This window comes from Triticum aestivum, chromosome 3B, assembly GCF_018294505.1.
Source record: "Triticum aestivum cultivar Chinese Spring chromosome 3B, IWGSC CS RefSeq v2.1, whole genome shotgun sequence".
Taxonomy (NCBI): domain Eukaryota; kingdom Viridiplantae; phylum Streptophyta; class Magnoliopsida; order Poales; family Poaceae; genus Triticum; species Triticum aestivum.
In genome coordinates, this window is record NC_057801.1 from 773,228,845 (window position 1) to 773,244,466 (window position 15,622).

The 15,622-nt window shown below is 45.1% G+C and overlaps 2 protein-coding genes, 3 non-coding genes and 1 pseudogene across 6 annotated transcripts; 4 read left to right on the forward strand and 2 right to left on the reverse strand.

The window, feature by feature from the left end:
• The first annotated feature begins 1,204 nt into the window (after window positions 1–1,204).
• Window positions 1,205–3,367, forward strand: LOC123066502 (transcription factor MYB1-like; annotated as a pseudogene).
• An 85-nt stretch (window positions 3,368–3,452) lies between these two features.
• Window positions 3,453–3,525, reverse strand: TRNAK-CUU (transfer RNA lysine (anticodon CUU)). Its single transcript has one exon. It is a non-coding gene; the product is annotated as a tRNA-Lys (tRNA).
• A 228-nt stretch (window positions 3,526–3,753) lies between these two features.
• On the reverse strand, window positions 3,754–8,993 carry LOC123072337 (transcription initiation factor TFIID subunit 9). Of its 2 annotated transcripts, none has more exons than XM_044495901.1 (2): window positions 8,677–8,993; window positions 3,754–4,447 (listed from the first exon to the last, which is right to left on the reverse strand). In XM_044495901.1, exons 1-2 carry the CDS (start codon window positions 8,953–8,955, stop codon window positions 4,088–4,090), a joined length of 639 nt encoding a protein of 212 aa, XP_044351836.1. In that variant the 5' UTR covers window positions 8,956–8,993; the 3' UTR covers window positions 3,754–4,087. The 2 variants fall into 2 exon arrangements, with proteins under 2 accessions (XP_044351836.1, XP_044351835.1); XM_044495900.1 differs by having other exon boundaries at window positions 8,641–8,987.
• Window positions 5,889–5,969, forward strand: TRNAS-GCU (transfer RNA serine (anticodon GCU)). Its single transcript has one exon. It is a non-coding gene; the product is annotated as a tRNA-Ser (tRNA).
• A 91-nt stretch (window positions 8,994–9,084) lies between the features above and the next one.
• On the forward strand, window positions 9,085–9,166 carry TRNAS-GCU (transfer RNA serine (anticodon GCU)). The gene has a single exon. It is a non-coding gene; the product is annotated as a tRNA-Ser (tRNA).
• A 3,625-nt stretch (window positions 9,167–12,791) lies between these two features.
• On the forward strand, window positions 12,792–14,540 carry LOC123066503 (protein LTO1 homolog). The gene is made up of 3 exons (XM_044489571.1): window positions 12,792–12,942; window positions 13,205–13,277; window positions 13,964–14,540. The coding sequence occupies exon 3, from the start codon at window positions 14,029–14,031 to the stop codon at window positions 14,281–14,283; it is 255 nt and encodes an 84-aa protein (XP_044345506.1). The 5' UTR covers window positions 12,792–12,942; window positions 13,205–13,277; window positions 13,964–14,028; the 3' UTR covers window positions 14,284–14,540.
• Window positions 14,541–15,622: the final 1,082 nt, after the last annotated feature.

Below are 15,622 nucleotides of genomic sequence, written 5' to 3' on the forward strand. Positions count from 1 at the left end.
TTCATTCTGAAAAAACACTAATTTAAATAAAATAATTTCACTCATTTTTTGTATTTCACTCATTAAAAATTCATTTCAAAAACTGATTTGATCATTAAAAATATAATTAGTGAAATAGATTTAGTGAAAAGTGTGTCAACACATTGAAATTTTAACATGTTTAGAATCTATCCAAGATTGATCTTGTTCTAAAGGTCTTGATGCGATGGGTTCAAATATTTTGGTTTTAAAGATATGAACAATTTAAACTTTGTAAAGGAAACTAAAAATGATGGATTTTGAGAGGAAGAGAGAGGAGATGTTGTCAGACCGGTTGTGAGCAGCAAAGAGAGAGAGAGAGAGAGAGAGAGAGAGAGAGAGAGAGAGAGAGAGAGAGAGACGCATGCATGGCATTAAGTGGACTGACATGATACCATGCTATATTAATGCGAACAGCATAGTCTATACGTATACGATGAAGCATAGTTTGCATGCACTCGGATCTGCAGCATAACCAACGACGTATGCATGCACCGGATCTCCCGTACATGGGAGAATCGCTTTTCTCCCATCGGCCAGGCATACACCATGAAGTGTGCTACTCACAGACATTAAGAGACGACTGAGCATGTATGGGTAACGATGCATCCCTGCACGGTTAAATCTATTCGATTAGTTGTGCCCACGGTTATGGACGACTTGAAGACGATTTACTTGATCATAGGAAAACATCAACTAATAATTAATAAATAAATCCATCCGTGTGAGTGCCTTGGGGATTATTCTTAAAGGGTGATGGGGGGGTGGGGGGTGGGGGGAGTTATGTTTGCGGTTAGGTTAGGTGGATAGAGTCGATGTTGTCGCGACGCATATCCAATGTGGATGGCCTCAGATTTTCGTCTTCTTCTCTAAAGCCAATTTATTCGGTATTTTTAATAATTAGTAATATATGGTTGTGTGCATCACTCAATGCATGGACCGAGGTTTTTTCCATCATTTCAAGAAATAATGAAAGTACCAAAAAGGGATCAACAGATGAGCTGCGCGCACGCATGTCCCAATCATTCTGACAGTGAGAAAGGGCCGGCAGACCTGCCACTGATCAGTTTTGATTACCATTCTATTAACACCTAATTACTACGGTTTCGTTCACACAGCCTCATCTAACCTTCAAATAGGCCCCCATCTAGGAACGTCATACATATACACATGAACAGCTGAGCGCTCCTCTGTCAGACACATGCACACACCGACACCGAGAGAGGGGCAGGGGATATGGGGAGGAAGCCATGCTGCGCCAAGGAGGGCCTGAACAGAGGGGCATGGACGGCAATGGAGGACGAGATCCTGGTCTCCTACATCAACGATCACGGCGAGGGCAAGTGGGGAAGCCTTCCCAAACGAGCTGGTAGGTTACAGTACACACACCATCGTCTCTAATCTTTGCTTTTCTCTGAACATTACATCAATACATACATTTGTCTATTATGCGTGCGATTTTCTTGAAGTTGACCGATCTCTCCTCCGAACTCTTTCTAGCCATTGCAACTGAAACAAAGAGTGTGTGTGTGTGTGAGTATGCTTGAAGAAGCGCGCGGCCAGGTGGCTGAAACAAGGAATGCGGCAAAAGAGAGAGATCACTGGTTTAGCATAGCTCGAGATGGTCGTGCTTACTGAGACGTTGTGTGCAGGGCTGAATCGGTGCGGAAAGAGCTGCCGGCTGCGGTGGCTCAACTACCTCCGGCCGGGGATCAAGAGAGGCAACATCTCCGACGACGAAGAGGAGCTCATCGTCAGGCTCCACAGGCTCCTAGGCAACAGGTGCACATAGATCTATGTTGTTTTCCTTTCATTTGCACCGTACCATGCGCATTTTCTCTTGTGTAGATGATCAAGCATTGTATATTGTTGTTTACTTGCGGTTACACTTGCATTTACATGCATATTCCCAATGTGATATATAGTGTGAACGAAGGTGTACAAGTTGGTCTTTGGTCATGGAGGAGTATTAATTAATTAGTCACAGTTGTTTCACAAAAAATATTGGTAATAAACACCAAGGTCATGCTAATGACCTTTCCGTTGGAGTTTCACTCTCTTTTTCCCTACATGGAAGACAGAGAGAGATGTATGATCAGGCAAAGTAGGCCAACGCCTGCTAAATGAATATAGGATCCAGTTATCATGATCACCTGTACACACCTACTATCCATATCAGTCAGCGTGCATGTTCCCAATTCAGCCATGCCTGAAGAAAAGAACAACCTCTTGCTGACAGCCTGAGTGCGTGTCCCTAGCCCCAAGAGGTAAACGAGTTATTCGGTCAGCAAAGTTGATGATGACATGCATTCATTCATGCATGCATGCATGCACAACCACTCTGATCTACAACAACAATCTACTACACCATAACTTGAAAAGGCTCCCATGGAGCTAGGTCTAGAACGAAATGCCACTCCCTCCCAGATGTGGCAGTGTGGCACAACAGCCACTGTTAATCAATCTACACCATAACTTGAAAAGGCTCTGAGCTACAACAACTAACCACTCTGTCAGTCAGACTGTCACGTATGCAAAAGCAGCAGCTAACCTTGTCAGGCGCAAGTAAATTAAACAGGGCCAGCTAGAATTCGCTACTGCTAATCAATTGCAAGTGCTTGCTAATTCAGGGTCAGCATGTAATAACAGTTGACGTGGCCTGTGGGCAGGTGGTCGCTGATCGCGGGGCGGCTGCCGGGGCGAACAGACAATGAGATCAAGAACTACTGGAACACCACGCTGAGCAAGAGGAACCTGCAGTCTCACGGCGCCGGCTGCTCCAACCACCCACAGGCCAAGCCGCCGGCGGCGAGGCGCACGCCCTGCCCGAGGGCACGAGCAGCAGCCCGATACGGACCAAGGCGCTGCGGTGCACCACCACGGTGCTGGCGGCAGCAGAGGGGGTTCACGAGCAGGGCCGTGCGGCGCCGGAGCACGTCGCGGAGGAGGATCAGCTGGGTGACTGCCTGTCCATCGGCTCGATCGACCTCGATCTGGAGGGCATCGAGCTGGGCTTCATGATGAGCCCGTGGAGCGGCGACGGCGGCGGCGTGGGTGGTCAGCATTTCGGTGCTCCCGGGACTGAGGGCATGGGCAATGATCTGGAGGAGCTGCTCGGGCTGGGCGTGGTCGGAGAAGACGGCAACGGCGACGGCCATGGTGGACTCGGTGACCTGGAGTTGGCGTGGCTTTGATGGCCCGGGTGAACGGTCAAAATGTCAAATGTGTTAGCGTGAATATATATTTACGTGCAGTAAATTACGACTTGCATAGCTCAGTTCATAGAATGTGTATAGATTACAACAGGTTGGTGCTGTAAATAAAGTACCGCTGCCAAATAAGCTGGAGTGCCTTGGTCCATCCCTAATTCCTGAAGTGCGCATGGAAATCGATTCGTCGAGAGTACAAAAAAAAAAAGGAAAAAAGAGGCAGAACGCCCACCGTGGGGCTCGAACCCACGACCACAAGGTTAAGAGCCTTGCGCTCTACCAACTGAGCTAGACGGGCTGGTGTTCTCTACATTTTGATTCACCTTTACCACCTCACCGCAATGCGTGCACACAAGGTCACCCCATCCGATCACCTCCCCCTGACAAGAAAGGCAACTCTGATGAAGAAAACAGCTAAATTAGTGCATATGCATTTGACACTACAGCTTTCTCTCTCTCTGTTTTTCTCCCTCTATATCTTTAGGTCCTCAATTTAACCACCAAATATGTGTCACATCCCACCAAATAGGAAATAGGAACACTGATTTTATATTCAGAAACAGCAACGGAACAGTTCAAGTTCCACAAATAAATATAATCTACAAAACAAACCAAGTTGACAATAATGGACAGAAACTAATCAACCTGGGGTGCACGGCTACAACATACACTTATTTGCAACGCTGCTCCCTTTCCTGAAGCATCAGCGTTTCTCATGGGTGAATTATTACTTTTTTGAACAATCTGAATGGTGAAATGGGAGGGCGATGGCCAGAAAGGGCGATCCCAGGGACCAGCCAACGATCTACAACAGCAATGACACAGAGTACCAGGGACCAGCCAACATCCACAACAGCCAGTCAGCCCATGTTCAGCTGATCAATCGTCATTCGGGGACGCTTTGCAGCTGCGGCGGCCACGGCGTTCAGCTGGAAAGAAACCCTCTGGCCCTGGCTCTGGCTCTGAGGCTGCTGCTGCTGCTGCTCGTTGCCCCTCTGATCCTGCGAGGAGTTTGGGTTAGGGCTGGCACCGTCTGCGTTGGCGCCCTCTTCCTCATCTTCTGCTTCCTCGGTCTGAGTTGGCGGCTTCAATGCAGGTAGGAGCTGGTAGTTCTGGCTCAGCAAGGTGTCCTGTTCAGGTGGCAGAGGAATGGAGCCGGGTGGAGCAATGGACTTGGGCAGCGGGATTTTGTTCCGGCTGCGTGCCAGCTCGAGTAGAACCTGCGACATCAGAAAAAATGACTTGTCAGCCCACCTATGCGTATAGAGTACTTTGTGTCAACTTAGAATTTCCAGGGATATGATAGAACATAAAACAGGCACTTATTGACTTCAAAGCATAACCAAAAGAGTTGTCCTTAGCCTTTATACACACACGCAAGAACTTCTTTAGTTGCGCTTAGCAACTAACACACAAGTGAGTACCCTTGTCGACGACCCTCAATCTCTAATATCTTTCCACTACCTGACATGATTCATCAACATTTTAGGTATATCTTGAGATGCCAGCCTCATACACATTAAGAATCATACCCTGTCTGTTTCATGTTTTCCTAAAAGTCTAGCCATGGATTACCCTGTTCCCGAGGAATTGGAGGGGGTGGGAGTGGGGGGGACCAGTGCAGCAGTGAATTGGCAGGTAACCGTCATTACGGAATGTTATGTGGGGAATTCCGTACCAGAGGAGGAAGCCCACAGGCCACAACAGCCACAGCTCAGTTGGAATATGCTACAGTAAGAGTTCTGTATTAAAGGAAATGATCATTTGTTCCCTAAGATAAAGAGTCATTTCAACAGAACCAGCAGCAGTCACGTTCTGCAGCAGTTTGAGTTTGCACCCGTCCAGGACACTAGTCTTGAGTTGCCTATATAAAGGTCCCCTAGCTGTGGCAACTGATGCAATTTATCAACAAAGGAGTCTTCCCCTAATCCCTATTCCCCACTACCCCGTCACCTTTCTGATTCTGCACTGGCTTTGGTTCCTTCTTGCCGATACCTCGTGAGAGCGCCTCCTGGACACAGGCATACCCTCCAGTCTAGAGGCTCTAACAGATGCCCTGCTACCCCTTTTATGTGATTATCTGACTTGACCAGTGAAGAGTGTCCAAATCTAACAAAAGTTATCAATAATACACATAATATATCTAAGAGTAAAGCCTCCTAATAAAGAAACTGAGTATTCTGTTTTTAAGACCAACAGTAAGACGCCTGCCACAGTATCAGCACCATCACTGCACTAACAGAAGAGGGTATTTATTTCTTGCTTGATTCTCAAAAGGTTACATTGTGTATATGGAAATAGTTGCACATGATTCATAACATTTTGGACCCTTGAGCATAAGCAGTCGATTTTTCAAATAAGACATGGGCTCAGCTGAACACTCCTAACAAGACATGGGGTAAATTGAATTCTAACTCGTCAATCTTCTCCCCAACTGGACTCTCCTTGCATCATCTGCTTATAGCTGCACCCGGGTGGATTTAAATCTCGACAGTGCCAGGTCACCCACCAAACTGGCAAATGTTCGGTCGATCCAACTTCCTAAAGGATAATGGACTCGTCTTGGCCCTAATGGCAGGCTACTAGGAAAGGTGTCATAGCCAATGGAGAGAATCAGGTTTAGCTCTGAAAGTAAATGTTAAACATAATTTAGAAACAAGAGACGCTTTGGCCGAGTGGTTAAGGTGTGTGCCTGCTAAGTACATGGGCTTCCCCGCGAGAGTTCGAATCTCTCAGGCGTCGCAATTTTTTATTTATTTTTCTCGGTGGCTTATTTCTCTCTACTCTGAAACGGATTCACAATGATCCCTTTCTATAAGTAAAGCCTTGGATGGCCGCTCGCTTCAGATTGCCTGCATTCCTGGCTTCATGCTACACAGCAGCAATCTTTGGTCCTCACTTTGGTGGTAAGCTTCTTGTGCCATGTTCCTCTCTTTACTTGGAATTTAGGCATGCCTTTTACTTCTTCAACACCTTCATTCTTTCAGTGTTGGTTTGCTCTATTTCTACGCCGTAACCATGACAGTTTTTTCATGCAGCATTAGTTTTGTAAGTAGTGCTTACAGTATAGCTCGCATTCATCTCTATTCCCTGCCATGCCATTACCTTTCTTATATGCACTGGCTATGGTGCCTCCTTGCGAGCCCTCTAATGCCTCCTGGCCACGGGAATATTCTCCGGTCTAGAGGCTCTAACAGATGCTCTCCCTTCTATGCAATTATTTGAGTTGACCCATAAAGAGGGTGACATCCAATGAAAGTTATCAATAACACACATAATATATCTTAAAGAGTAAAGCTAACTAAAAAAGAAAGTGAGTATCTTGTTTCCAATTCCAACGGCTGGACAGCTGCTACAGTACAATACACACTCAACTTTCCAGAGAAGACATGGGCTCATCTGAACATTCCTAACAAGACATGAACTAAATTGAATGTCAACCTTATGCCCCAACTGGACTCTGCTTGCATGATCTGCTATAGCTGATGGGGTTTCGGGGAACAAATCGGGTTTAGATATCATACCTACTTTTGGACCAAAAGAGATACTACTATGTAGCTCCGGAAGGTCATGATAACACCAACAGACACTTTGGCCAAGTGGTTAAGGCGTGTGCCTACTAAGTACATGGGGTTTCCCTGCAAGTGTTCGAATGCACCGATACGGATACGGGTATCAGTATCGGGCCAATACGGATACGTACATTCGTCATTTTCAAAAAGTGCCAATACGGATACGTTGTAGGCACTCAAAGCCATCTGGAGGAGATGAGAATGATAGATCTTCAGAGATCAGAGAAGAAAGAAGAGGAGATGAGCTTGGATGGGCAGGAGAAATGGAGAAGATAAGTGTCCATCGCTGTTGCGTGAGAGGGGACGTTGGTGAGTAGGAGGAGGAGCTCGTCGCCGGCTAGCCGCCACTGCTGCTAGCCCTGGGACCTGGGTGAGCAGCTGCTGGCGACACAGCCGCCGCCTGGTGTGAGCATGGGAGGGAGGAAAGACGCTGTGAGGGAAAGGATGGGGGCATCGGGGCACTAGGGTTGCTGGTTGCTTCTTAACTGGGCTGAGCGGGCTCTTACCTGGGCTGGAAAAGTATCCAAAACGTATTAGCGAAGTATCCTTAGAGTATCGTAATTGTTTTAAATCATTTATTCTCCGATACTCCAGCGATACGTATCGGGGGCGTATCGGAGGAGTATCGGTATCGGATACGGTATCGGATACGGATTCGCTGGTCGGCTGAAGTATCCGTGCATTCGAGCTGCAAGAGTTCGAATCTCTCAGGCATTGATTTTTTTCCTTTAATTTCTTTTTCAGGCCAAGTGGTTAGCTGCACCCAGGGATTTAAATCTCGGCACTCCCTGGCTACCCCACCAGATTCAATTCCAGCTTCCTAAGGGATAAGTTGTCATCTTGGTATAAGTGGTAGAGTGCTAGAGTACCACTACTTGAGAATTGAGATGAATCTGGGTTCGAATCCCACAGCATTCCCTCCTATGTTTTACTTATAATAACTTCAGTATAGCATTGACTAATATGTTGGTCCGTCAGACATGTACAAGTGTGGACAAAACGACACTTCGTAGTGAGCTCGAGGACTCAAAACCGCAATCTCTGTGTGCGTCACGAATGGCGGCTTCTGACCAACCACCATGTCTGAAGCTTTGATTTTATTTTATTTTAAAAAAATCTTTCTCAGCCGAGTGATTAGCTGACCCAGGGATTTAACTGTCAGCACTCCCTGGTTACCCCACCAATTTAATTCCAGCTTCCTAAAGGGTAAGGAGTCATCTTGGTCCAAGTGGTAGAGTGCTAGAGTACTACTTGAGATGAATCTGGGTTCGAATCCCACAGCATTCCCTCCTATGTTTTACTTATAATAATTTCAGTATAGCATTGACTAATATGTTGGTCCGTCAGACATGTACAAGTGTGGACAAAAAGACACTTCGTAGTGAGCTCGAGGACTCAAAACCGCAATCTCTGCGTGCGTCACGAATGTCGGCTTCTGACCAACCACCATATCTGAGGCTTTGATGTGTTCTTATTGTGGAACACATTCATTTAATCCAGTATCCACCCTCATCTGAAATTAAATTTTCCCCAAAAATATCTCCCAGCCAAAACCCAGCAATTAACTGAAATCTCAAAAGCACAGATCAGTTTTTGTTCTTTCCGCGACACATCTGCGCATCCTCTGTTATGGCTATTATTTCCCCAATTGAAGTCCACAGCGCTACTTCCCCTGATCTAGGGTTTAAAGCGGCCCCTTCTCCTCGTCAATCACCAATTGAAGGTAAGTAACAGGGTTATTGCGCGTGGTGCACCAGTTGGTAGGATCTGGTAATTAATCGGAATCTAACCTAGGGAAGATACAGAATAGCTAGGGTTTGTGGTGGCGGTGGCGGTGGTACCTCGCGGGGCGGCGGCTGGGAGAAGGAGAAGTTGACCTTGGCCTGGATGGCGAGGCGGACGTCGTCGGCGTCGAGCTGGGGCTTGCCGGCGTGGTCGGCGTAGACCTGGGCGTCGCCGAGCACGTCCCCGGCGTAGCGGTAGGCGAGGTCGAGGAACTGGTGCACGACGCGCGGCTCGTACTCGCCCTCGCCGAGCCCCATGGAGCGGAGGAGCTCCCGCACCACGCGCGCGTCGCGGGGCTCGTCCGGGCTGCCCGACGCCCCTCCTCCGGCCGCCGCGGGCTGGAGCGCTGGCCGCACGCCGCCGCCGTCCATGGTCTGACTGCTGGCTGTGGTGTGGGGTTCGGGGGTGGGGCGAATAGGGTTTAGATATATACCGTGCCAGCCCTTTTGGAGCCAAATGAACGGTTTAGATACGTGCGGAACATGTTGTACACATCAAGTGACGCTTTGGCCGAGTGGTTAAGGCGTGTGCCTGCTAAGTACATGGGGTTTCCCCGCGAGAGTTCGAATCTCTCAGGCGTCGCTTTCCCTTTTTATTTTCTCTTTCTTTTTCCTTTTTTTCTTTATTCTTTCTGTGGCTACCCAACTTCCATGATATAATTTCAGATCGTATCTTTTTTTCCTTTTTCTCTCTGTGGCCCTATAAAACCTAAAAACAACGCTTTCTGAATCTTCTCTGTGATATTTTGTATCCAATAAAAGAGGTTGGTGATCAGAGTTCCCAAAGCCTAAAATGCACGATAGCCACCTCTGAGTATCATAGCCTCCATAGCCTATAGGGCATTGGACATACCCCCAGTCTGGGCGTTCTTGAATCATTCCTCTTTGCCATGTGAACAGGTCCTCCTCATATCCCAGATCATCAAGTCGACAGTCATCCATAGCTTGGCGAAATGTTGTCATATGTCCTTTGGATCACAAGTTTCCTCCCTCCTTTTCATTGTTAAACAATATTTCATTAAAATGTCGTACCATAACCCATGGTAAATTATGTTTGGCTTGTTTTCATTATGTCCCATGTTTTATGCTTGTCCTACCACTTGAACTACACAGCAGTAAATCACCAAATCGTATCCGGTCTCTCCTTAATTCTGTTCTCAGTATAATTTGGATCGAGTAAAGTTGGCTTACTTTACCTTCTCTCTTCCAAAACATAGCAATCCCACCTTTACCATCACTTTGTTCAAAATTATCAAACCGTCTTCAATCTCTTCCTTGGACAATCAGCCGGATAAGAATCTAGGTGAGTTTTCAACAAAAAGATCACTTGGGGGTTAACTTGTCGCTGATATCTGGTTTATTGGGTCATACTACAACGATCGTATTGTCGCAATGTTACCCGTTGTGAAACAGTTCAAAAATAGAAGTTCATTGCGTCCGATCAGCCTCCTCGGAGGCCGTTGATATCTGGTTTATTGGGTCCGACTCCGTTGTGCCATTCTTTGTCTTCAAATTTTTCATATCGTCTGGTTTTTTGCAGGGTATTGAGCTCCCCATTCCTCACCTCTGAAGTAACTTCTAAGACAAGATGCCCTTCCTCAATTTTCTCCACCATTGCAAGCACACCCCCCGAGATGGATTTGCCATCTCCATCAGGTTCAGTACCCTTTGAATTAGATGGTAGAATACATGTACACCCTTGTTGGTAATGTTGGGAGTACAAGTGAAGTTTTATTTTTATTGTAGATATTACCCTTATTTGCAGAAGAACATTGTTGCCTCCATGGATTGATATCTTGGTTTCTTACTAAGAGAAAGTTACCGCTTGCTACAAACTCTTGGATTTGGGAGCCCAACTCGTTGTTAGGCTATATACTTAGCAATCATAACACATGAGAAGAGATTTACCCAACTACATGGCCTTGGATCGAGGCAATATCATAGTCCTTGCTTGTCTAGATTGATTGCTCTAGTCTCGTATGAGAAGTAGGGTTTGGTGTTTACAATGGTTTAGATCTCAAGGATCGTAAGGTGGTTCTAATAAATGGTTAGGCTGGGAGTACATTGTTAGCTAAGGAAACTATTCTGCGTATTATAGTAGTTTCATTGGCTTGCGCTCTAAGGCGGTGATGGGCCGGAATAGTTCATGGACTCCGAGGCATGGGCTTGGGCCACTCGTGCTTTCTGGGTCTCTATTATCATGCGTGTATATACCCATGGATCATGGCATCGTCACCTTCGAACTATCGTGGTTTGAACAGGAAGATTTTTTAGATGGATGCTCGGGGAGTGTTATAAGGAAACTAGAAGGCCCATCCATGCTGAGAGATGACACAACAAGGTCCGCCACCTTATACAATTCCTACAGGATTGGCTCTCATGAATTTAAGTATCACTCAAGTGTATCTGCTTCAAGAAGCCAGAATCATGTGTTGTTGGTACTAGACCTTCATGGGTCTGACCCTATAAAAACACAATGTTCATTACATCATGGTGGAGAGATTTCATCGAATTCCCCTCATCGACCTGGATATGTCACCAGCAAAGCTCAGGGATAGGTACCTTGTATTCTAGAGTAAAACATGAATAGTATATGCAAAAGAGTTGGAGTAGTTGCATATAAGACCATCACGAACTGAGGCTAAGTTAATAGATTAGTACCACTTCTCATATATGTTCTGCAAATCGATACCACTTCTAGGTCCAGCCATCACATACGACATTGTTGGATTCATGGTCACATTTTGAAGGCAATACTGACCGGTGTGGCCCATCTGACAAGACTGGCTTGGCAAATAAAGAGGTGTCGATGGAGAGCTCATCGACTTGGGATAGAGCCACACAACTCACTGTTGTTACGCCACTATTATTGGGTGATATAAGGGCAATAGGATAGGCCAACAACCAGCCCGCCGCCATCATTCACTTTAGGTTGTAGCCCATGAGCACTTCTCGCCATTACGACCAACGATAAGAGAGAAGAGATAGATGTCTGGTCGGGATTTATCCGGATGGAGGGTATTCTGGATCAGTTTTGAGAAAATCTCTTTGTATGAGATCGACGGATGCTTGATCTAGTGTTGCCGCCGAGTGCCATGCGTTGGAGTCACCATTGATGTCGCTAGTAGGATGAGAGATACGACATCAGGATGGATAGGGTTAGGAGGGAGAAGCGGTAAAAGAAAGGGATGTACATACTGGAGAATTTTCTTTGTGGACAACAGAATCACTTGCATAAGCAAGGCGGTTGCCCTCGTTGCACCATTGTCCATGACTTCCATCAACCAGCATATCCAAGGAATATTCCAAAAAGGCGATTGCCTCCTCTTTCAATCGAGTGGTATCCCTTCCCCATCACAAGGTGACTTTCCCGATAATTAACCGGTGGTTCGATAATAGGAGGGTGGTTGTATCCTAACTCACTGTGATCAAACCCCTAGTTTCATGCTTTGAAGTTTCATTAATGCGGATTATTTTTTTTGGTGTGAGGCAACTTTTTTGTCCATATCAAGACGACTGTGGTCACTTCGGCAAAACTAAAAACTTTGCAACTCCAACCCGATCTTCAGTAGACGTTGTTTAAGTGCATGTGTGTAGTGATGTAAGCGTGTCGTATGCACATATAGTCTGTAAGGGTTGATCAATGCATAACTTCAATGTGCAGGCCATGTAGGCTCAGGTGTTAGGATATATTGGCTCGGATGGTGTCAGAGGCTTTTGTGCTGGAAGCATGTGCCCGGGGATTCCTATGGTAAAAGTTAGGATAAGGTAGAGCGGAGGACAAGAGATGCATGCATGCATGTGTACCCAAATTTAGCTTTTCCGTCTGCTTGATGGAGCTCATTGATGGTTGCTTCCATTGCAGAGGATAAACGAATGAATATGCCAGTAGTTACTTTTCCTTGTGGGGCACCTGCATGGTGATGCCTTCATTATTTATGTCATAAGTATGGTTGATAAAAAACCCTGCTACATATATACGCCACCTTAGGTACGATTCTCGGCCAACAATGACAATCAAACCGTGCGGAGGTGGGATTTAACTGCACCCTGCCGCTATATTTGCTATGGTACAAGAATCGGATAGTTTCGTTTTATAAAAGAAACCAACAAAAGTTTGAACTAAAAAAACAACAGAAGTTTTTTCTTTGAGAAAAGAAAAAAACAGAAGTTGGCTTTCTCGTGTGGACAGCCACCAAAGACCAAACCAAACACAACCGAAATTTACCTCATCACGCGAAAAAAAAAAACCCTGCCTCTATTCTCCCTCACCTCTCGCACGGAAAGGAAAAGCAGCGGCGGCGTCTGCGATTCCCGATCGGAGCGGTTGAACAAAGGCGGCGGCGCTCGCAGCTCGAGGTAGGCGCATCCCCTCCTCTCCCCCTCTTTCCTCCACTCTACTTCCCGACGGTTGCTCTGGACGTGGCCGGCGGCGGCGGGGAACGGGGGCGCTGTGGCGGCGGCGTGCGGCGGCTGTGCCCCCTCACCCTCCCCTCCCCTCTTTCTCGTTTCTCAGCAGCAAGCACGGGGAAACTCGATCCGACATCTCTCTCTGTTCCGTGTTCTGGCCTGCTCCTGTTTATGCCAGATCTGACGCATCTCTCCTTTCCTCTGCTGTTAGCACGGAGGACTGCGGTGCCGGCGAATAGAAGCAGCAAGGCCGTCTCTCTCTTTCCCCACTCAAAAAATCGAAGGTATCGCCCTGCTGCGCATAGCAACCGGTTTTCGCCATGCTCTTCTATGGTTTCATAATTTCATTGGATGGACAGTGAGAATGTATCTGATGGTGCATAACAGAGCATATATATTTGATTGTATAACGGACAGTGGACAGTGGGCATGCTTTTCTTTGTGTATGGACAATGAGCATATATTTGAGTGTGCTATTCCAAGTTGTGTGTATTGTATGGGTTTTGAGCATGGCAGAATACATACAGTCCGTATTTCTATCTGTGGCAGAATATAGAGTACCATATGCCCTGCAGAATATAGAGCCGTAGTTATTAGAACAAAATTTAATATCTCTTTGCGTCGAAGTCATACTATTTCATAATGTGTGCTTGACTAGCAAGGGGTTGAAGAGAGGAAAGATAACATCCCTACTTTTGTCTGCGGGGGCAAAAGGAAGAATGGGGCTGGAATTTAGGACCACTTTCACTTTTCATATGTCATGCTTTCAAAGATCTTACAAACTCTAGATTTAATCAATCATTTGTATTTTTTTCATATTCGATGTGCAACACCATTTAGGTTATTTGAGCTAAAAGCTTAATTTGTTGTTTCCTTTGAGCTATACGTTCCATTCGGTCAGGAGCTTGTTTTATTTTCATTGAACATGTATCATATAGTTACTTCCTTTATTTTGTTGATGATGGAGCAGATTTCTTTGAACTACGTACTTCTGCAAACTGAATAATCGCTGGACGTTATTAGACCTTGGTTACCATGGATTTTCTTGAACCAATGGTAGCCTTAGACGAGACACATTATCAAGACGGTTACAAAGATGGTTATGATGATGGCAAGGTATCTGGAAAGGAAGAAGGAAGGCAGGTCGGTTTAAAGATGGGTTTCCAGGTAGGTGAAGAGCTGGGATTCTATCAGGGCTGCTTGGATGTGTGGATGTCAATAATTCGCCTTGATCAAGGTGCATTCTCAGCTCGGGTCAGGAAATACATGGAGCTTCTAGTTTATACATGATGTCAGGATATTGTCCAACTTTTTTCTGGGAGAATATCTAACTGGACGTCAGGTGATGCTGAGAGAGACCCTTGTAGAGCCGGTGGTTTTGCCATGGTTTTACCGCTAGTTATTTTCACTTGTTAGTTTTGACATTGAGTACATGATTTGCCTAAAATGCCCTTAACCCACTTGTCATAAAATGAGGATTTTGTCAGCTTGTTAGTCCTCGTGCAGGAAACATCCAACGATTATTGATATAATCAGGCATACAATAATCCTTAACTTCTAGCATCAATGTGGTGACTTGTATGATGCCTCCAATCACTAAATATAAGATAAGATACATGACATTTATTTATCTGAACAAACAAGATATAAAATCTTACAATATCATTATGCTATCTTAAAGTGTAAGAGAATATAAATGTTTGATAAACACATTTAACTTTGTGGTCCTTGATATTTACAACGACATGCCATACTACGCCCTTTGTTCAGGTTTATATGGCCTAATATGTATTTTGACATTTACTTTGACTATCAGTAGGATCAACAATATATGAGAGGTATGCCATAAAAATCCTACTAATGGAAAAGATTTCAGATACGAATTCGATGGTATAGCTTTCAGAAATATGACATAAAGAAAATATAGAAAAGAGTTGTACATGCCAACATTAATTTAGAAGAGATATCAATCCATGATAAGTATCTAAGATTTGTTTGCCTCTTCGATAAATGCAAAATTCAATCAATGTCTCATATTTGTTTTCTATGCAACCAGTGGCAACAATAAAATAATCAAAAACAGAGAATAACTCACACACACACACACACACACACACACACACACACACACACACACACACACACACACACACACACACACATCAATATAAAAGGAACGAGTTATGGAGATCCAATAAATCTCACCGGTTCAACCACATATATCCTACGATCTACATCGATCGGGTGTCTAGCATTAAACATTTCTAGCACCCTTCACTAACTAAAATCGTGCCTCATATCAATGTCAACATTAACCAAGCAGTACCTCCATTCCTAAATATAAGTCTTTTTGGATATTTCACTACGGACTATATACGGAGTAAAATAAGTGAATTTATACTCTAAAACATGTCTATATACATCCGTATGTAGTCCGCAGTGGAGCAAATGAGTGAATCTACATTCTAAATTACGTCTATATACATCCGTACGTAGTCTATATTGAAACATCGAAAAAGACTTATATTTATGAACGGATGGTTTAATTATATCCTACCTAATAATATCTTGCCTAGTAATATGCAATACAATTAATATCTTGCCTAATATTAACGCGCATTGTATGTAC

Coding starts and splice junctions, on each gene's coding strand:
- LOC123072337 (XM_044495900.1), bottom strand. CDS start 8,955: ATGGACGGCGGCGGCGTGCGGCCAGCGCTCCAGCCCGCGGCGGCCGGA. Junction 4,448..8,640: donor CCCAGCCGCCGCCCCGCGAG/GTACCACCGCCA, acceptor CTGATGTCGCAG/GTTCTACTCGAGCTGGCACG.
- LOC123066503 (XM_044489571.1), top strand. CDS start 14,029: ATGGATTTTCTTGAACCAATGGTAGCCTTAGACGAGACACATTATCAA.